Source organism: Camelus ferus, chromosome 26 (assembly GCF_009834535.1).
Source record: "Camelus ferus isolate YT-003-E chromosome 26, BCGSAC_Cfer_1.0, whole genome shotgun sequence".
Taxonomy (NCBI): Eukaryota; Metazoa; Chordata; class Mammalia; order Artiodactyla; family Camelidae; genus Camelus; species Camelus ferus.
In genome coordinates this window covers 1,359,084-1,382,631 of record NC_045721.1, presented here as the reverse complement: position 1 = coordinate 1,382,631, position 23,548 = coordinate 1,359,084, and the positions used below count along the sequence as shown (strand labels likewise).

The window sequence follows — 23,548 nt, the reverse complement described above, 5'->3', positions numbered from 1 at the left end:
TTGCATACAGTATATATCGTAAGCTTTAGAACAGTATCCCTTGGCCCAGCAAGTCTGCTTCTAGGGCTTTATACGAACGAAATAAGGATCTACATGAAATACAAGGATCTCCAAAGAAAGACTGCTTATAATGGGGAATGAGTAACTATGGCCCACCTAAAATATAACTCTTACTGTTAAAGTCATTAAAAATGCTGCTCAGGCACACACATTGAAACGGAAAGATACTTCACAATGAAGTATTATATGAAAAACACATTATATGCAGAATGATTCTACTTAAATATAATACATCTAGAAGAATATATAACATAACATTAAAAGAGGTTAATCTCTAGATAGTAAAATTATAGTTTTTATCTTTTTATGTATATTTCCTCAATTTTCTATAATACAAGATATGGAAATGAAAATAATTTAATATGTTACTGTTTACTTTCTGGGAAGAAAGTGAATTAGGACAGAAGCAAAAGTTAAAGAAAACCAAGATTTGCATCTTCCTCTATTTCCTCTTTGGGTATTAGTTCTCTGGCAAAAAATACATAGGCAGGAATAGTTATACTTTTTCTTATAATTCTTTAAAGGAAACATCTAGGTTGACTAGTCCCAGGTACCAGGATCACACAAAAGTGAAATATTGAAATAACCACTGAAGATCAAAAAATTAAATATTCAGGGATAAAAAGTTGCCCAAACCAGCAAGGTCATTTCACACTTATATGAAAGCATCACTCTCTCTTCTTACTTCATAAAGAAAACCACTAAGAGTTAAGCTTCTCATTCCCAAACCTGAGAATTAGTTCTCCTTATTCTTGCCTGTAATTCTCAATCCAAATATAGTAGACAAGATACAGAAAAAAGTCTTATTAATTTATGTTAAATGTACAGAAAAGCCTTTCAAATTCCTGAATTCCTGAATTAAAGACAGTTTATTTTCCAAAAATATGCCTTTGAGCATAGTAGGTGATTTCTGTTATTAATATCTCTAGGTAGATGTTACTAAATGCCTAAACGTGTATTTACTCTAGTATTCTAAATACACATGAAACAAATTCTTGAAAATATATACAAAGCTCAGCAGCCAAGTCTCAAATATCTTTATGAACAGCCAATTGAATACACAAACCCATAGTCCTTGTTTCACTTAGGAATGTCAACATCTTCTCAGATTTGAAGAAGTCTGCAATAAAAACAACCCTCTGCTATCCCTTTCACTCTCTAGTCAATGCTGACAGTGATAAAGACAGTGAATAGACGGTCTAAGTGTAATCAAAGGAATAAAGACAGTTCCCATTTTACAGATGGGAATGGGACTTCAACAACCAGACAGTTAACTTAGCTACAGTCCGCAGGGCAGAGGCAGCGGGAGCAATCACTTTAGTCGACGTAAAGCACAGGCACAACGTTAATCAACAAGACTGACAATAAGAGACGATCACAATTCCTGGTGCGCCTGGTCTCAGGGATTTATGCCAGAATTTGTAAGTTTATGAAAGATACTCCAATTCTAAGTGAATGTGCTTGACTTCAAACCCTGAAAATTCTGCTTGATTTTAAGGACTGACATGGAGACATGATCTCTCTTCATAGGGTACATCAACAATTAAACAGTTTAAAGTTGCTTTTTAAAAATATTACAGTACACAAACATACGTCATTAAAGTCATAAACCAGAGTCAGCGGCCAGTGTTATAACAATGAAAGTCAAACAAAAGCACCAGACATACCGCAAACTCCAGTGAGATCTGTGAACATTTCCAAAACTAACCATACATGCACTGAGCACACATGCACTTCATCAAGAAGCTGAGAGATCAGGTGCATAAGGAGAAGAAAGAAGAAAACTAGCATTTCATTTACTACAATGCGCATGGATGTAAAAGCTCAACGGCAAACCATGAGCAATTTTAAGAAAGTGTATTGTCATATTATGGAACTAGAAAATAGAGTAAAAGTAACTAAAACAAGAGCAAAGAGTATCACATAGTCACTAAATATCATGCTTTTTAAAGAATATTTGATGACATGAGAAAATATTCACAATGAAAAAGAATGACAGTAGGAAACAAAGCAATATAATGATCCAATCTAATACAAAATACTGTATAAACAGATTGGAAGGAATCAAATTCTTAATAGTTATCTAGAGATAAGGAGATGACTTCTGTTCTCTTCTGTATAATGTTCCATATTTTCCACAATAAAATGTAACTTCATAATGAGGAAAACATCTCTTGTTATAAAAAAGAAATTCAAGTATTTCCATCAGATTACCTTGTGAAGCAATGGTATCTGGGTTACAATAAAAATATCTATTGGAGAAGTGTATTAAAACTCTCTCTCGTTCTTGGGTTTCTCCCACAAGAGAAAATGCTTTAAAGAAATACCTAAAAAAGAATTATGGGGGAAAAAGTGAATTTTTAGAAAATATTACCATACTCCATTTGACTGCTAAAGTTAATTCATATAAACATAAGAAATTATTAATACAAAGTAAGAAATTCTACACTTGAAAAAAATAACTTACCAGATGGCCATTCAACATCAATTTATATTGACATTTAAATTACATAAAATGTAATATAAAAAATGACAGCATAGTAACATAGTGGTCAGTACATCAAGAAAAGCCTTGGGAAGATAGGTGACTTCCCTCGTGACTTAGCGTCAAGAAGCCATTTTAAAAGCTCAGTCAGATAAAAGCCAAAGAACACAGAAGACTGAATGCATAACCATGTAGGTTATGTTTTAAAATTTGAGAAAGATCATAGGGGTTTTTTTTTGTCGTTTTGTTACTTGAGTGTAATCGCCAATGACTCACTATTAAAATTACAGTTACACTGTCCTGTACTCAGTAGATTTCTGTTCATTTTATTTTGCTTATATCACCACCTTATATAATTAACTTGTTATATAAGGAGGAAATTGGAAAATAAACCCTAATTTATTTCTTAAATTAGGAATAAATTAATTTATGTATAAAACTTCTTTGAACAACAGAAAGTATGCCTAGAACCACACACCAATCTAAATCAGAGAGTAATGTCTATTAAAGCTATATCCAGGACCCTCACTTAAGAAAATTGATACATTTCCCTAAACATGAGATGGGAAGGAAAAAATCATTTAAAAGGTCCTAAGAAATCTTACTATTGAAAGAAACATATAATGAACCATATTTCAATGATGAAAATGTTGCTGTCTTCCTTATTTGCATTTTAATCTAAATTATACTGATAAAACTTTAATTTTTTTTATAACTTTTTAAAATAAGGCATATGAGAAAGCAAAGCAAAAATTTAGATCCATCCCTGACCCTTACTGGTTTTCACTGGAAAATTTATGAGTACCCTTGATTCATGCAAAGAGCCACAGAATAAGCCACTGTTGTGCATTCTAACCCAAACATCCTCACTTCACCTCCCAGGCCTCAGTATTGTAAGACTAAAGGGTTACACAAGATGAGCTCAGAATTCCTCCAGGCTCTGACACATTATAAAGTTTATAAGCTTAAATGCTGACCAGGTTTCACTTTTAGCCCTGCTTAGAAATTTATATTACAATCTGGTGTGAACCGTGAGGGTCAGTGTATCTCTGACACCTTCATCTGAACAGGTAAGCAAAAAGGGCTACTGCCTGAAATGGTTTTACTCATGCTTTCTGCTGATAACTGTGTTGATATTCATTTTTATTCCATTCATTAGTTAATTTCAAAGTATTGTCCTAAGAGGGTATTTGGATATTGTAAACAAGTGCTTAGGAGGAAAAAGTCTATAATTCTACAGTCTGTAAACTGTGTCTTCTTAAAAAATTGAGCATTCAAAAACCAAATGAGTCCATTTCTCCCAGACTTACTTTGCCACCATTCTTTACTACGTCATCTCCTAGGTACGGAATATGAGTTCATGTGTGATTTCATAAAAACAATACAGTGCTCCCAACTTTCTACTCTGTTTAATATTTATAATACAATCAGAGCTAAGATCACAAAGTAACTGTGGGTTTAAAAAAAATCAAAATCAGATTTTACATCAGCACATTGCTTTTTCTCTTTTCAGAATGAGTTATTTAGAGGCCAAGAGTAGAAGTGATATTTAATCATACCTGAGAGACTGATCCAGTGTCATTCCTGTAAAATCAAAAAACTTCAAATATTCTTCCGCAACTAGTTTGCTAAATTCATTGCTATAAGAGAGCAGAACAGACTTGGTTACTAAAATCGGAGCCATCGACACACACACCCCCTCAGGGGCCCGCTCAGACACCGCCCCGGAACAGAACGTACTTCTTGCCCAGGTGCTTTGCCACATCCGATCTTTTGAATCTGTCCAGCTGATAAAGGCGTCTGGCCAGCCTTCTGGCTGCGTCTACGTTGCCGCTGGTCCCGTTGCTGAGGCTCCCCGAGGTCTCCTTCTCCAGAATGTCAGTGCTCCCCATTTCAGATCGAGCATCTAGCAGGGCTGTTTTCACCCCAGCATGGCTGTGAGAACTAATACAGGAAACAAAGAATACAGAAGGTTTTTCTAGAGTGGCAAAAAGAAAAATAGCTGATGAAATTATCATGATAGTACAGAACTAACAAATGAAAAAAACTATTTTAAATAAGAACACCTCCTGCTTAATTATTTATAAAAATATTTTCAGTTACTCTATTTTCAACATACTACAGAAGTGATTGCTGAAACCCTCCATGAGCAGTTCTTAAATCTTTCAACCCCAGGACCTTTATATTCTTAAAAGTATGGAAGACCCCAGAGAACTTTGTTTATGTGGGTTATATCTATTGATACTCATTGTATGAGTAATTAAAAACAGAAAATTGAAATTTTAATTCATTTAAAAATACATCTATTTCATAAATATAAATAATACATTTTCATTAAAAATAACTATCTTCTTAAACAGTAAGGTAAAATTTAGTGAAACAAGCAATAGTAATTCACATCTTTTACAAATTTCTTTAATGGTTGGCTTATTACTAGAAGACAGCTGGATTCTCGTAGCCACTTCTACATTCAATCGGTAACAATGTATCATTTTGGTTGAAAATATTAGGAAAGTCCGGCCTCACAGAGATACTTAGAAAAATAAGGAGCATTTTAACATCCGCAATTGTGGATATTCTTTTTAGACATGACGTCAAAATTAAACAAGTGATAGTTTTTTAAAGGTTAGCTGCAATATAATTGAGACACGTATTGATGAATTTCTCGTACTCTTACATTAAAAAATGTCTCCCACTTTGAGTGGATCTTTTACCATGACATGATTCTGCATCATGCATTGGTCATTTGCAAAATATTTGTTGACACACTTCGTTATTTAAAAAATCACATTCATTAATGTCACCACTAACATCTTCAGAAAAGTCTTCAGGTCTTGGGAAGCTGTCAAACTTTCAGTGGCAGAAACAAGTTTTCCAAAATTCTAATTTTGACCAAGAGCTCAAATTTTACCACTGGCAACAAAAATCGACAGTTGGTTTCCTTAAAGCAATAGGTTCAGTCTATTAATTTTCAAGAAAATGTCTGCCCAAACCCACAGTTTATCAGTCAGACTTTGAAGGAAAAATGGCATTTCCATCAAAAGAAGAGACCAGTTTATAGCTCACAACTCAAATTATGTTAAGAGTGCATTTCCTAGAGAGAACTACCACATGCAGAAATGCTTCATGCATACTTTCCAGTTCATCACATGCGAAATTGAAAAGGCAGGTACCCACGGGTCGAAAAGTAATTAATTTGTATTGCTTTATCAAGGACATCTTTAGGTGACACTGGCCTCTATTTTGAGTGCATGGCACTGAAGAATACAACAATTAGAGCAGTTTGGTGCCCTGCCCTGATCTGTGCTGAGGCCCCCACCAGTGCCGCTGTACCACCGGCGCAAGTGTCGACGCCGTGAAAAAGATGACGTTGCACAACAGGATAAAACAATCCTGGCCTCACACACCCACTGGAAGGGTCTCAGAAAGCCCCACAGCCACACCCTGGGAACCTCTGTTCCAGGCCGGTGCTGCAGCATGCATCTGCAATACCAAAACCAAAGAGAACACCGCGACTTCCACACCTGCACTTGAATTTCTATCAAAACAAAGCTGTGTTCATGGTAACTCCCATGCTTAAGCGGTCTACCAACACGCTTACTAGAGACTAAACCAGACACACAATTTTTCTGCAATGAACCAGGGAGGAAATGTCTCGGACTTGCAGGCCACATAAGGTCCCTGTCACACGTTTCTCTGTTTTTGCTGTCTTTTCCACAACCTTCAAAAATGTAAAAGCCATGCCAGGCTAGGCTGGAGGGGCCCATCCCCTAGTCTGCGTGGCCCGGACTACCCCACGGCAATTTACCGGGCCCGAAGTCTGAGTAGAGAATCATTTATCATCTAAACCAGGACACTCTGAAAAGGAAACCGGGATGATAAAATCATTACACTAAATATGTAATTTTAACTGTTACAGGATTAAAAAAAAAAGCATTACCAATTTGAGAAAAAAAAATTGGTCATAAACTTATCACAGCAAAGTGAATACATTCTTAAGTAGAACGGCTCAACCTCTGCTTTGTCACTTATTCGACCTAACTTACAACTTCCCATTTCCCACTGATCCATCCACTGGGTGGTAGCCTGGCAGCTTCACTCCCACTCAGCGCAGCTGGGCTCCTGCACAACCAGAGGTGCGCCCCGGGCCACCCCGGGGGCCGCCCAGACTCCCCAGAGTTCACCATCCCTGGCCCCCCTCTCCAAGCTCCCTGACCAGCAAGTGCTCCTCCACAAGCTGTCTTGAAAGGAGCTACGGGGGGAGGGAACAGAGAGAGAGGTTATCCCACGTTGCCTGGTAGACTCAACAGTGTAAAATTTCTGCTCAACTCACACATTCCAGATGACACTGGAGAAGCTGCAAGTACAAAGTGGAGCTTTACGGACCCATGCTGACTTACTTTGCTGCAACTGTTAATGATAATACTTCAGTTTTTTAAAGTCAAAGTCAAATGCTAAACCGCAGTCAATGCCAAGACAACAGGTATCAACAACTGGGACCAAGCCAGGAAAGCAGGATGTTTGGTGACCCTCGTGCACAATCCGCCACCTCAAACAATCTTCCAACAGACACACCTACCAAGTAAAACAAACGGCTTCATTATGACAAAATCTTCATGGAAATACATTTCAATATTTTTTCGCCCTAAAGTTTCCTTTATGAAGTTCACATTACCAGCCAGTTTTGTGAAATTTATCCCATCAGAAAACTGAATATTTAATTATTATATAAAGCCAACCTGTAAGTAAACTCAGAGAAAATATTTCTTTTACAGGTCAGCTCATACTTTGTGTTTTCCTAAATAAGTGGTAAAAATGAAAAATACCTGCTCTAAGAACTATTCTAGTTACAATCAAGTAATTGTATGTAATTAAGAAATAATCTTTAATAATCACGAAAAACCCTGGAGCTGTGTTCCCATCACTTTCTTACTCTATATATTAGCCACTGGGTAGAAAAAAACAGATGTCAGAGAAAGGATTTTCTTCTCATTTAAACGGCTGCTTGTTGCTCGCCTCTCAGGGCAAATCCATGGTGTGGACTTGATCACTCCATGGGGACAACCTGACTGCCACACACACGGCAGCACCGCAGGATGCTGTTCCCATACGAGGGACTTAGCCTCAGGAGCACGTATTTCGTCAAAAGCAGAACTGATTCCAGTCCCTTATGTTTCTCGTGCCTCACGTTCACTGCCTCTCTCCCCATCCTGCCCAGTCTATTTCGCCCCATTCCCCTCACATTCACCAGAAGGAGGTAATTTTTAAATCTCTACAGATCAAGACTTGGATCTTCTTGAAAACACCTTCAGTAAAAAAGAAAATAAGGAATAAAATGAGGGATAAACACTTCCATTCCCAGATGGCTTCACCTTCTGCCCCATTTCATGATTTATGGGAGCACATGAACACGGACAGAGATCGCTCCTCTGAAGCGCTGGCAGCCCAAAGGCAGCGCAACTCACCAGCAGAAAGCCGCACACCACGAGCTCATCCCGGGGCCGGGGCCACGCCCCCCGCAGAAGCCCCTTCCCTGAAGGCTCCGGCTCTGGTCCAGCAGGGCCTCCAAGAACCCGGCTCCCTGTGAGGTCATGGTATTATGACCTCACACTCTTGGCAGTGTTCGTTGCTGGGGTTCTTACAGGAGCCAGAACACAGGGCAGGCTATGGACCAAGAGCAGAAATGACACTGGCAGCCCAGCAGCGGAGGGAACCCGCTTTGTTTCCAGAACACACAAGACATTGTCCATCCAGTCTGTTGACTATTAGAGGCTTCCTGTAGTTTGAGTTTTCCCTTTCTCTAGTTCCCTTCTTGCTCAAGTGATTTTAAATCTCACGAAGTGAAGTCCTTACCAGTCCCTTAACTATAGAAAAGACTTCCCAAAAGGCTCTCCCTGTGAAGCACAGGGACGCTTGCCGGGGCCTCTACCCAACACCTCCAAACAAACGCGCCAACTCGCATCGAAGCACTTCCACCAGCACCGTCAAAGGAAGGACCGGGTCGCCAAGTCTGGTCACCAAGCCTCTCCATAACCTTTTTACCATACTAGGATTACTGCATTTTCCAAAAAAATTAACAGGACATTCAGCTAAATCTCAACTTCAGATAAACTAAAAGCAATTTTTAGCATAAATAATATGTCTCAAATTATCCTAAAAACTATTCATTATTTATCTAAAACTCAAATTTAACTGGGCAGCCTATATTTTACCTGGTAACCCTATCTCTTGCATGCTTGTTCTAAACTTCAATATTTGAAGAATTCCAATGATGGTGTTCCTGACATGTCAACGTGTTTCATAGTCAGATTCCTTCTGAAGGTTTGCTGACTTGCTTCTGTGATTTAATTTTTATTCCTAATGTCTTTCTATTGTTTCATCCAGACCTTCTCTCAGTTGACTATGATCTTCTGATTCTTCCCTAACTTCCTCTAAATACAAAAGGAAAACTCTCCTCTCCGTATTTCCCCCCTTCCTTCCCGGCCTGCACACTGCCGCCGTGCCTGTGGTAATATGCCTCCTTCACAAACGTCGGGCACAAGATGGAGCCCAGGTTCTGGGCGTGTCATTACGGCCCTTCGCAAGCTGATCATGGCCTCCATTGAGACGGGTCACCCCCACTGTCCTCGTGCTCAGGCACACAGAGACGTGAGCTGTGCCCTCACACCCCTTTCCCATGTTCTTCCCTTTGCCACTCTTGTCACCTCCACCCCAAAACTCTGGGGTTCCCCAAATTCTGCAAACTCTTACTGATGCTACAAGAGCCCATGTGAAATAACAGCTTTCCTAAGAGGCATACTCCAACCCCGCCGCTGCCGTCTCCGAGCACCTGGATATCCCTTTGCTACAGCTCTGCCTTTTGAAGGGCCCATCTCTCTCCCGACCATTACCTTCAACTGCACTTTGCAGCCACATCACAAGGGTAGGGCAAAGTTACTCAGAAGCCCTCTGTGAAAAGAACACAGAACTCAGCCATCAGCGCGCCCCCATCCTCCGTGCTCTGTGCTCTGTCGGCAATGACACGGGGCACTAACCTTCCAGTTCAGTATAACCAATCCTGGCATCAGCAGAGGGTACCAGATACACTGTCTTACTTCATATTTACTTAGACTTTAAATCTGTTTTAATTCTTTAAATTTTTATTTAATTAAAAAAAAACTAGGTGGCAATAAAACTAGGATAAAAAAAGAAACCAGGCCAAGGTGCCCCCCTGCGTTTATGAAGTGTACCCTGGGAGCCGTGCACAGAAACCAGCAACAGCCAGCCACCTAGTTCAGTTTCACCCAAAAGCTAGCCAAAGGCAGGTCAGAAGAATCCCAAAGAGTGAGAGGGAACGACTCCAGCCGCAAGTGGAACAGAGGGACGGAAGGCAGCAGTATGACCCTGTTGCCATCCTGCAGACACGGACGCCTGGAAGCAGCAGACTCGGGGAAGCCGGTACAAACGTACAGCTTCCGTGGCCAGAACGAAAGGCAGTCACGAAGAGTTAAGCGCTGCACCACACGCGGGATGGACTTTACACCCTGAAGCGAGCGCGCATCGCCGCTGAGGAGGCAAGGGAAGTTGCGCCGGCCGCCATTATGCGTGGCGTGCACTTCTCAGATCTTGAGGGAAACGAGTAAGAGATTACTCTCAGCTACACTTCCAGGGGTCGCCAGTCAGCTGATAGCATCTGGCATTGGTTAAAGCCTAGGATTAGTGCTTCCAAGGGATTGTCCCATCTAATCCTCAGTAATACTACAAAACAGGTAGCAGTATACCCATTTCACAGGAGGAACCTGAGGCACAGAGCGGGCCCAGACAGTGGACTCCGATACCCACGTCTTTTACAGCCTCTGCCACTATCCGTCTTGCTACTGCAGGTCACTTTCTGGCACGTGCATTTTTGCTGATTCAACAAATGTTTAACAAACTCCCTACCACATGCCACACGCCACACAATGTTTTAGGTCCTTAGAATATTCCAATAAACAAAACAAAACAAAAACCCTTCTATCAGAGTAAAAATAAACAACAAACATAATAAATGAGTAAAGTACGTAGTATGTTAGACGGTGAAAATTCCTATGGGGGAAAAAACAGAGCAAAGAAAGAGATCAGACAGAGACCAAACCAGCGGTTACCAGCGGTTACCAGCGGGGAGAGGGAAGGGGAGGGACAAGACGGTGGTAGGGAATTAAGAGGTACAAACTACCGTGTATAAAAGAAATAAGTAACACGGATGTTGTACGGCGCAGGGAAACACAGCCATTACTTTGCAATAATTTTAAATGGAGTACAGTGCATTTAAGAATTTAATAACTTACAAAAATACTGAATCATTAAGTTGTACACCTGAAACAAATATAATATTGTAAACTGACTATCCTGCAAACAAAACAAACAAAAAATAGATCAAGAATCCGATTTTGGGGCCGGGGTAGGTACATTTTTATATCAAGTGGTCAGGGGAGGTCTGGGCACTTTGAAGAACGGAACTGCCATCAGTTAAGGTAGGAAGGACCAGAGCCGGCACAGGTTTTGAGGGAAAGAAGTCCCACTTGAGACATGCTAACTCTGAGCTGTCTGTCTATCAGAGGTCTGAGGAGAACGAGGACACGAGGAACTTGAAGCTTTCAGGAAAGACAGGAGCCAGGGCCCCCCTCCAGCGACTTCTCAGACTGCGGGCCTCAGCACCTTCTCCGTAAGGTGAAGCTGAGTCTAATGTGATGAGAGGACGCTGAGCCACCCCTGCAGCGCACGGGCAGCCACAGCAGAGCTAAAGAGCGGGAAAGGTTGTGACCGGGTGTGGGTTTTGATAGGATCACTTTGGCTTGTCCAATGGACGAAAAAACTGTAGGGGGAGAAAACTGAAGGCGGAGGAACCTGCTGGGAAAGTTACTGGAATAGTCTCGTCAAGGGACAACAACCTGAATTGAAAGACAGTTCATGTGACTATGAAAGAACAGCCTGCTCTGAAAGATATTTAGAAAGCAAAAGGGCAGAACGAGTGACTTGGGATGTGTGTGAAGTTGGACTCAGAGAGGGCAGAAGGGGAGATTTAGACTCAGAGTCTGGGCGGTAAGTGATGCCACCAACCAGGATAAAGAACAAAAAGGGAGGAAGAGGGAATGTATAAGGCGGGGGTGGTGAGGGGAGAGAAAGAAGGCACTAGAGAGGGAGAGCCCTCGAGCACACAGAGAGAAACTGGAGACAGGAGGAAAGACCCCGGGTTTGGGGGAAGACGTGTAAGTGTACGGGGCCCACAGGACCCCAGCAGAGCTCCTGTGGGAACCCAGTGCAGGCACAGCTGCCGCCCACACGGGGAGGGGGTCCCAGGGTGAGAGGCTATCTGACCAAGGAACCCTGAGATGCAACATCATCTGAACACAATTCCATGACAGTGAAAGAATTAGGAGGCCCCCTAATGAGATTCTCTAAGCAAGCACTCAGCTGGCCAGTAAGTGACTATGAATAAATTTAGAAATTAGAAACTTGCTAAAATCAAGTATCTGCTGAAAAGCACCAGTTAGACCACCAAGGTTCAAACGCTGGTTCCATCAGTCACCAGCTGTGGGTAAGTTCATTTTTCTCTGTGAGCCTCAGTTTTTCCATCTCTAAAATGGAGAGAACAGATGTTGTGAAGGGTAAATCAGCAGATCCCGGCAGATGCTCAGTGCAGTGTCTGACACACAGGGAACAGGAAATGTCAGCGACCATCACCAGACCCGTTTTCATCGCACTCCTGCCTGCCCTACATCATTAAGATTCCTTGGGTATTTTGATGATCACATATAAGATAATTACATCTGATGGTATCTTATTAAATGTAAACTGCTACTTGTGTCGTACACAAATGTTAGTCATCTCTCAGTAGAAACTAACGCTTGACTCTTCTAAGGAAAAGTGCCTCACATGAACCCATTTTTGACATTTACACAGAATATATTTCTCTAGACGGGACTGCATCTTACATATAAGTGATTTAAGGGCCTTTATAAGAGACCCGTAAACAAAACCTAATTATCGAAACTCCTAATAGCTAATTCTCTGTTCAGCACACAAGTCAAAATTCAGTCTTTCCCAATGCAGGCTTTTTCCTAAGCGTCACCTAGAGGTTCTGCCTCCTCCGAATACCGTTTTCCTCACTCATTTCGCTCAGCCCTGCATTCAGGCCTTCCAGAAGAGGGCGCCAGCGTGCAAGGCAGCGGTGCAGAAAGGGACCAAACTCTCCGAGAGGCTGCATTTGCCTTGGAGCACTGACTTCCAGTGAAAACCTGGACTCTTCACCCTTCCAGAGGCTCGCACTCCTGTAGGGGCACGATCAGAAGATGCAGGCTTTCACTTTTTTGTTCCGCAGTTGTTTTGTTTTATTTTTCTGTACTAAGCTGCAGCTCTTCTGGACCAGCTCTCAAATGAGAATGAAGTACCTGCAATACTGTCAAGCCGGCTTTAATGCAACCACGTTATAAGCCTTTGAGATCAATCATCTGCAAAGCCACCATTACTAGATGTTCAGCTTGATAAGTCAGTAGAAAAAAATACGTAAAAACATCTGCATGCTCATTTTTTGCACAGAAGCTTCTCTGTGCAACGTGGGATCAGTGAATCCCAGTTCTAATGGGCAAGAAAGGAAGAGTGAATCATTTGCAGATGGACTAATCTGGTTTCCTGGAAAATTCTTAAAATGTCACTGGAGTTTACAACTTTTGTGAGAAACAGCTTTTGGCTATGTTACTTCACTGCCATGATGTGGCATTAAAAATCTCGAATGACACCATATCACTACCCTGACAAGAGGAAATAAACCAAAGGGCAAGTGCTTCCATTTCCTTCTAAATTAATAAATAGATGGCCTGAAGTTGGCCACGTCCTTTAATAATGTCCTTAAGATACACTGCACACTCTGCAGGGAACAAAGCATCTACATTTACACAACACACCCCTATCTCTACACAGAAAAACTGCTATCCAGGGCTAAGATATCACATCCTTTCCTGTCTCTCGAAATTCAAATTATCTAATTTTAAAATATTTCACTTAAAGGAAGGTATTGACAGTCTTAAATAAATAAATCACAAACTTACCGAAAACTTCCCCCAAATGAGGAGGAAGGCAGGAGGTGCTACCTGGCCCCAGGACACATGACAGAAGACATGTAAAGGGGACTATCTAACTGCCAGAGGCCAGCGACCTCCCCGCTGGGACTCAGTGAGGATGCTCTCATTGCCTAATTCAATACAAGGAGCATCAAGGAAGTTTAACAGCCTCAGGCAGAACACTCACCACAACACAGAATGAGAGCAAGTCTGTCCTTCTAGAGAAAATGTATAAAGAGAAACGGCAGATTTTTTAATGTAAAAAAATTGCCTAAGCTCCTCTCTGCTTTTTCTCTCTTAAATCCCTACCAAATAAACGGAGAGCAACAGACAGACAAATAATGGTCAAACAATTCCTATATAATTAAAGGGGCAAAACCCACAAAGGGACCAGCAAGACCTCCCAGTCAGGGCCACTGCCTTCCTGCTTTTGCGCTTCTGTAAAATGGCTTGCTTCTAGGAAAATGAAACTTACCCCTAAAATTCCATTGGTTCCCAAAAGCTCGCTCCTGACTGGTCCATTTCTAACACCTCATTTGCATGTGGTACAAAAATTGAAACCTAAAACCTTATAAAAGCCTGTGTAAATCTACAGAGGGGGTCCAGAGTTTGGAGTTAACTCCTCTGGGCCCGCCGGTGTAATAAACCTGAGTTCTCCCTCCGAGTGTGGCTTGGTCTCTTGATGGGATTCAGGTTTCTGTAACATAAGAAGAAAACTAATGACAATGACGTTTGGTGTGGTGCTTAAAACAGTATTCCTTAGAGCTTCCCGCTAGAGGCCCATTCAAGAATACAATTTATCATTTAAAAAAGTCAATCAAAACCAGTAAATTCCCAAACAGCTATCTGAAAACTTGACATATGCCATATTATTAGTTAAATTATAATTATTTAAATGTTTCTGGTTTCTTCAGTTTTTTTTAATATGTGATTTTCTGATACTTGAAAATGATCAGTTTCCTATCACTATGATTATATTATTGAGGAAAAGCTTTAATTAAAATATAATGCTTTTAAAGTGCCACTCTGGCTCTTCCTACACCTAAGAGGAAAAAATGCCCAATTTCAGCTTAAAAAATATGAAGTACTGAAATATTTTCAATCAGATCTCAAACTGTCTTCTAAATACTTATATTAATGGATATTCCATACTTTTTAAAATGCAATGAATAATTTTTATGCAAAAATTCCTCTTCTGTCCACATTTTTGCTGAGCTGAATTCGTATTAGAGTCTATTAAATGGGCATCAGAAGCTATCCAGCACTGGCCAGCGAGGGGATGGATGTTTGAACTTTGACCAACGTAACCGGTGACAGATACTCCACAAAGTAGATAATCCTTTCCTGGACAATGACTACAATGTTAATATTGTGAACAGTCTGCTAAATAGTGTCACATCAAGATACGGTTGGAACACCGACCACCACTCCTGTGAACCCGTTTCCCGCTGAGCGCACAGGTCAAGATGCCCCCAAAGCCAAGTCAGGATAGACGGCCTCCCCGCACGATGTATCCTAATTCAAGCTGAGTGGTTCTTTTAATCAATCCCTGCTGGAGGTCTCAATTTAGAACTTATTTCTTCTTAATGTAATTTACTTGAGAATAACAATCACTAGGGATAAAAAGTAAAAATTAGCACATTAAATGTAAGTATTCTATCCCTGAACTAAACATTACCAGTGCTCAAAAGTATACCTGTAACCATGAGTCTAGCTTGACCACATACACACCTCTGCCCCTCACACATCAACATACTGAGTAACACCATCCGGCCAGAGAATGCTAGTCAGGCTGTGCCCACCTCTGTTCTCTCTTCTCTTCTCTGCTAACTCTTCCATCTTCTGAAGCACAGGAAGCCCTGCGGACACTTTCCGTGGTTCGATACTGTCCACCTTCCCCATCTCTCTTAGTGCTTTCCTGCCCTCTCTTCAAGTCCTTACAGAGACACCTGTTCTCACCGTCCCGCCCGCACCGGCTCTGCGGCAGCTCTGGGTGCGGGCGCAGCTCAGCCCTGCACACCTGCCCACAGGCCCCTCTCCCGCGGGGGCTCAGGCCACGTGGCTGGGCAGCCCCGTCCCAGCACCCCGGCAGCCCGCATGCTCCCTCCCGCAGCTCCTGCCGCAGCGCCGGCCAGCATACCTGCTCCAGGCTGTTTCCCCCAAGTGCTACTTACTGCAACCACGCTGAAAATGGCTATATTTGATAGAAGAAAGTTTCTAAGCTTCACTTCATCGATTCCGTGTGCAATTTTAAAGAGAAAGAATTCACTCCCTCATAAGAGCACAGGAAGAGGGCAGAAAGATCACCCCCTAAAGAATTAAAATCCTCTGTCTGACTTCCTGCCTTTACCTCTCTACAGCACTCCAGCTCAGCTGGAGACAGACCACAGGGGCACCCAGATGAAGTAACAAGGGACCATTCCACTCTTCACTGCCTGTGACGAACAAGTGAGAACCACCACTTAACGTATTTTGTCTTAACGTATTTTATAAAGACACTGAGAATGTTTACTGTGCTCTGTACACTATTCTCAGTACTTTAACTTACCTAATCCTTTATCAACCCTATGACAGGGACCACCATTGTCCTGCTGCACAGAGGAGGAGACCCAGGTGCGGAGATGCCACATAACTTCACGCAGTCACACTTCTAAAGGGGAAGCTGGGCCTGGAGCTCCAGCCGGGCAGTTTTAGATGCAGGGTCCAAGCTCTTAACCAACACGCTGGGCGGCCCCGCTTCTGTGGAGTGGCCCTTACTGCAGGTTAGACTTCGGGTGTCACCCTGCATACAGGAACAAAATGTCTACTTTTTAAGGGACATCCATATGACTAAACATGCTTAGTAGAGCTACAAAGATGTACACAACCAAAGTTGTATAAATTCTCTCTGCAATTACTTACTAAAGCGCCTGCTAGGAGCTGGACATACCTCCAGGTGCCAGGAGCACAGTATTGACCACGCAAAGCTCTGCCCTTGTGTGGTTCTACCTTCTGATAAGAGGAGACAGACAATAAACCAAAAAGAGGTCCTTCCTCCCTCTGCTCCACCCTTTTGCCCCTCTACAAATACATGCTGAATATCTGCTATGAGTCAGACATTGTTCTGGGTAAATACTAGCTGTTCAATAAAGCAGCACACAGACAAAAGCCCTTGCTTTCACGGAGCTAACAGTCAGACAGCAAGGGTGTCAATGCCTTGGGAACAAACACAGCCAGGTAAGGGAACAGGGGAGGCTGGGGTTGCTGTTTCTGTCCTGGTGCCTAGGACAACGGTGAGCACACATCAGGGGCTCAGTAAAAGTGTCCTGAATCAAACTGCAAAAAAATCTTAAATGAAAAGTCAAATGCTAATCTCAACACACCAATCGACTCGCCCGGAAGATGCCTGAATTCATAACTAGAATGCGTCCTCTCACGAACTGCTACAAAAAGCTGAGAGTCTCCACTGTGAGTTTTGATCACCTCTACCCATCAAGTCAGAATTACTTCAGTAGTTATAAGCACCTTCCTCATTATGGAATCTGGAAGCTCTGACCAGTAGAGAACACCAATGACTTCCTCTAGACTTCCCCAAATTTAATTTTTTTTTAACATTATCTCCTCTTTAATTTCACATAAAGGGGGGAAAATATGAAAACGTGGCAATAGCAGAGTGGACAGAATGCAAGGGGGACTCTCAATACTTAGCATCTAAACTTAGAAATGTAAAACCATGGTTACTAAATAAAAACATCAATATATATTTGCTTAAAAACAAAAGCACCACTGCCAGTTTCCAAGCTTTCTCCCTATCTTCATTCCTTGTGCTTTAAAAAATCAGTCACCACATTTAGGGAGCTGCCATCTAGCATCTTTGATTTGCTCTTTGATTTCACACTATCACCTTCTAAAATCAAACTACCTGACAAGGCCACAGGGCCTTAGGAAAGCAGACGGCAGAACTTCCACGTGATGGCCACCTGACAACCTGTCACTCACGTGACAACCAAGGTCCATTGACAGGACCTGCCCTTAGAATCATGTCTCCTGACTCCTAGTCCAACACCTCCTGGCCACTGCACCAGCGTCTAGAGCAGAGATGACAATGTAAGTACCTGATGACAAAGTCGGCCCTCAGTCTCGACAAATGCTTCATCAAATATTCTTCCAGCAAACTGGAAATGACAGAGAGAGTCTGGTCATGGGGAGGGGGGCGCTTCCAGAAGCCCAGAAACTAGTAAAGGAGGGGGTGACCTCAAAGGCCTGCGGGCCAGCTTGAAGGCAGGAACGGCACCCTCCAGAAGCAGACCATGAGCCTTCCCACTGGAGGGGACAGAGGGGATGAGACCAGGGAGAGCCAGAAATGCTACTGAACAGAAATGAAAAGTCCTCTCCTTGCCTTATTCTCCCACTGAGCATGTCCAGAGATGAGGCAAAAAGTGGTACTGCTTTTGGCAAAATTGTATAAATACAAGTACACATCATAATTCACTGATTCCGGACTCATTTTTGTCACATTCCATAGCCTCTGAAGTAAGATGGCTTCTTAGGCAGCAACCAGTGCCACCCTGTCAGCCAGGCGGCTGTCTGTTATCTGCACACAAAGGAAAATTATACGTTATTCATTTAATCTTGATTTAACTGATGTTTACGTGGTCTTCAAAAAGATTATGCTACAAATTGGTATTGAAACAGAAGTATTATGTGTGGAGGAAAGGCACTCAAAACAAGCAAGCAAGATCATTCTTATTTTTCTGTAAAAATCTGTAAGTTTAAGAATTATTAAAATTCTAACTGTTAAAAAGCATTGCATCATAGTTAACTGGTGACACACTATACTCTGGTGGTACGTGAAATGGTGATTTCTCTCGTAACCAAGAGCATCACAGACATTTTATTTGTTACTAGTGCGCACTTGCCTTAAATTCCAGTAACATCTAATTTTTAAACAGAAGATCGCATTCTCTTCCTTGATTTACTCATTTATAGGTCATGATAGTAAACTAATGATGGCATGAAATTCTTTGTTTTCTGTTCCCTCTGTTTTGGACAAGACTAGACTTATTTAAGCCCCGGTTTCTACATTTAATTCTAGAATTTTATGGCCAACTCCTCAAATATCACCATTCAAAAGGTCACAGACACTCTCTACAACCAGTGCCTTTTACAACACTATTTTTAACTTTAGCTAATATATTTAAAGCTTTGCTATATCCCAGTGCACCAAGAGCACAGTTGAGATGATCAATATTAAAATTTCACTTCTTCAAGTGAAAAAAAAATCATAAAAGTTCCAAAATGCTAAACTTTAAGATTATGGGTAAATATTACTCATGAGAAAAATCACAAAGTAAATGGAGGTTATGTGACTTTAAGACCACTATTTGTAATCAATGCCTAACAAAATCAAATAAAAACTCTTGATTTTTCTCTAACAAATCTGAACGCTAATCAAAAACTTTTCTCATTTGTTAACCAGTTTCTGTGGAAATGAAGACTATTTCCCCTTCTAATTAAAACACTGCTCTGGATAATATTAAATATCCACATTGTTTTAACACCAAAATGTTGGACCTTTACACACACATACACATACACACACACAAATACCTCTCCCCTCCCCCCAATACAACTGTAACTCCACACGGCTATGAACTTCTATACTCACGGCTTCAAATAATTTTTTGGAACCACAATCTATGTCATCACTTTAAACTTTATGTTTCAAGGAAGGGATAGCAAGAAAAGGAAGTTCTCTAGAGGACGAATATACTCCATACTATAAAAACAGGAACGGCCAGTAATCTGAGTTCTATAACTTCTAAACCCACCCCCTGCAGATTCACAATTCAGGGAGTACTCTTAGTACTAAAAGACTCAGAAGATCTTCAGAAAGAGTTTTACTTTGTTTAGCCTTGATAAAATCACTTTATTGTTCTGTTTAGCATCCATCTTTCTCTTCTACATGGAATACACACCCCATGAATACACACCATGCATTCAAACCTTCACTAAGCTATTAGATTTACAAATAAGATGACTCTGCAACACAGAAACTTTGGTTTGGGAGGGGCCATGGGAGGGCCTTTGGTGACCTGAATCCACTAGATGGCCCAGACTGAGTGGGCATTAGACTTCAAAGAGGAAAAGCAAATATACACGCCTTCCTAAAACAGAAGCTCCATGCAGAGCCCCAGACACACCTGTCAATCCAGCCCAGCTCCTCGAAGGCTGTCACTCGGCCATCACTTGAGAGGAGGAAAGCCAACCTGCGTCCCTTCTGCAATACTACAGTGCACCCCCATTCCTAACACCCCTTCACCCCGCCCCAAGCTTGACATCCACTCTTCAGAGCAATACCCATGCTGCGGTGCAAGAGAAAAAGCAGAGACATCCTCAAACGCAACTTTCAAAATGGCAACTGTGAATGACCTAGCTGTGATGTGCTGGGAAGACTGTCTACCCCCAGGCTAACGTCCCCCTCGTGGCAGTGCCGCTGCTGCCTCACCTCAGCGCCCTGAGGTACTGGCGTGACCCGCTCAGCAATTCCCAATCATCTGGGGCAAGAAGCTGCGTATCAGACATGAGCCCGGAAAGCAGTCTGTGCTTTATTCTTCAATTTTACTTCTGACCTACGTGATAAGCCTGTATCACTCTGCTTTTATAAAGCCGTAAGGAAAAGACTGAGGGAGAGAAGGGAGGAGGGGGAGAGGGAAGGAGGACAAAGAAAAGAAAAACCTGCCAATAGCTGGAAAAACGCCCAAGAAGCCACCCCCACCCCCCCCCAAACCAACCCACCTACCAGTCTGGCATTTCCATTCGGAGGATACGCTCCTTCCTTTGGGGTCTGTAGAAAACAGAACTCACTTTGGCACCACTCATAAAATTCTTTTTAATATTTCTCCTTCAACCGTAGTTAAATCACCTAGACAGTTTTACTTTCCATTCTGAATTCCTATCCTTGGAACTAGGGCTGATAAAATAAACCTAAAACTACTTTGAAGTCAATTTCACAAGTCCTACCAAAAGATCTTTACCCCGACTACTTAAAATAAGAAGAAAGTACATGTCAAATAGCACAGGTGTGATTTCTCCCGTCCTTCTACCCGCCAGGGGTGTTGGAGGTCCGGGCCTGCCGGGGATCAGGCCAGCTTGTTGGTCCTGCCACAGAAGATCCTGAACTCCGCAATTTGCTGCAATGCCCCCAGCTCCACGTCGCCCAAGAGATGATGTTTCTGCACCTTGTCACAGTGTTGTCACATGCTAGTCACTTCACAGCAACCAAAGAACTTGCCGAGGTAACTCCCATTACCTTTTAAAACTGGCTAGAGTTTGGGGAAAGCTCATTTTTACAAATGAGGGGACCACGACCTCTCTCTCCCCCTACAATTACCGGCGGTGCTTTCTGCTACACACACCCACGTTCGCAAATGTTTCCTCGCACTCTGGGGATAAGGCCTGGAAAGCAGTGCATATCAACTTAATAGAGGGAAAGGGTGAGGCTCAGAGAGATAAAGTGACTTTCCCAAAGACACAAAGCTACTAATACAAAAAATTGGAACCGAACCAACATCTGTCTTCAATCCTGGGGTGTTTTCCACAGTAAACAATCCACTGCACTAATATAAACCTTAAATAAAACTGAAAGCAAAGTCACGAAGGAGAACAATTATGGGTTTGGAGACTCAAACAGACCAAGGCTCAGGGCTCAGCCCCAGGAAGGTGTGTCACCTCTCAGCCTCAGTTTCCCCACCTGCAAATCATGAAGATCACAACACCTGCCTTAAAAATCAGTCATGCAAAAACAGTGATTACTATTAAAATTTTTTTAAAGCTTTCAATGGCTTCTCTTTCCCAGAATTCTTAACTTTACAAAAGAGAAATAGAAAAAAAAAGTTCCCATAACCCCCCAGAGTAATCCAGTAAGCCACACACTTCATTATCCATGGTAAATGCTCTAAGGAAATCTGCAGGGTTTATGGGCAGCAGGCCCTAAAAGGAGAACCAGATGACTCTGCTCAACACATACCTGACTGTGATACAGACAGAAAGAGACAAACCCACCCCCAGCCGGAGCTGCAGCAACACAGTGTGCCCTGGCTCACAGAGGTGCAACACACCTCTTTAACCAAGATTTGGAACAAGGGCCAGGGATCACCCTCTTTCACCTTCCAAAAAAACTACTGCATAAAGCCCTAGTGCCCCAGGCTCTGAAAATTAGAGCTCTACAAAAACACTTTTTAACTTTCCAACATTTCTCAAAGTTATCTGACCATGAATCCTTTTTTGCCAAAAACATCTATTAACACCTAAAAAATAAAGTTTGGAAAACCCTGACTTATGAGTCATACACTAGCACAGGTTCTCAAATGCGTGAGTGCATTAGTCGTATTTCAAATAAACGTCCCAGGTTGTAACAATTTAAAACCTCTGCACCAGCCGTTTTGGAGTTATCAGCCGTCTCTCACTGTGAAGGCCACCGGCAGCTATCAAATTTCACCCAGGAAGTCTGTTTAAAAACGTGTGTCACTGGGCACCACCCCTAAAGATTCTGGTTCCCAGGCCCTGGGCTGCAGCCCAGCTTGAGGATCACACCTGCAGCAGGTTTGACTGAAAGTTCGGTGTCTGCTGCTTACACACATCTTCAACCTAACCCTTGTATTTTACGAGGGTGAGTAACAGATGCAGGTGCTGAGGGGAGCCCTGTTCGTGAGCAAAAAGTAACTCAAAGGTCTCAATATTATTTTGAGTGAAGATGATTTCAATATTTGCTTTAAGATAAGAAATTATGGTTCATACTTTAACTGACCAGTATTAGGATGGGCTTAGAATGGCCTATGAAAATCTGATCTCTTCCCTCACCTCCATGGGCATCTCATTGCTGGTTTTATAAGTACTGGCGGAATCAGAATGTCCGACAGCATCCGTGTAGGTGATTCACAGCCACTTCATCTGGTCAGATGCTTCTGTACTGCCTCCTTCACAGCAAGAGGTACTGGGATGGCTGATTAATTTCATGTATCATCTTGACTGGGCCCCAGGATGTCCAGATACGTGGCTAAGCGTCAGTTCTAAAGATGTCTGTGAAGGTGTTTCTGGAAGAGACTAACCTTGACTTAGTGAAACCAGTAAAGCAGGCGGCCCTCCTCAATGCAGTGGGAGTCATCCAACAGCCGAGGGCCTGGACAGAACCACAGCGGGGAAGAAGGCTGAATCTGGCCGACCCCTGCCTGACTGCTGAACTGAGACATCAATCTTCAACTCAGACTGGAGTGGGCACCATCGGATCTCCAGCTCCAAGGTCTTTGAACTACGCCACCAGCTTGCCTGGGTCTCCAGAGGGCAGACTTCTTGGCCTCCATAAACACACATTCATCCTTGTAATAAATCTCACTTTTACATGAGATTCCACTGGTTCTATTTCTCTGAAGAACCCTGACTTGTAAAGGTACGCTATACGCTACATGAACCGGTACCACCGCGGGACCCAAACAGAACACCAGCAGCGACTTCCCCTCTAACTTAAGTCCCCCTTCCTATGGGGCTCATCAAATGGTATAATGTCTTAACTGTTTTATTCCCTGTGATGTAAATGAGTTCCTTCTGTGCTTTCCTCTTAGAAAAAATTAAAATGTTACTTTTACGGAGGAAAAGAGTTCTATTACACAGAGCTGATTCCAGTAACATGAACTGTGTTATCACTGAAGTTTGAGAATGCATGTCAGCCTTGGCCAAGGCCCTTTGGGAAATTTTTTAAGGCTTTGGTTTTGATTTTTTAAGAATCTAATTATGCTTATACACACCCAAGGGTCAACTTCTATTTCATACTCACAAGCCTGATGTGAATGTTTCTCTAGCCAGAGTAGTGTCGTCTACTGTTCTGATGTACTGTTTAAGTCCTGAGTCTCAGTGCTGTAACACATCAGCTCACACTGAAGTGATAAGG

At 42.2% G+C, this 23,548-nt stretch overlaps 1 protein-coding gene across 1 annotated transcript in view; it reads right to left on the bottom strand.

Moving 5' to 3' along the window:
* The window catches only part of PSD3 (pleckstrin and Sec7 domain containing 3), a 526,938-nt gene that overhangs the window by 227,589 nt on the left and 275,801 nt on the right, over window positions 1-23,548 (bottom strand). The window contains 3 exon segments of the mRNA XM_032468468.1: window positions 2,275-2,387; window positions 4,105-4,185; window positions 4,286-4,489. Of these exon segments, the coding sequence (XP_032324359.1) occupies window positions 2,275-2,387; window positions 4,105-4,185; window positions 4,286-4,489 (398 nt within the window).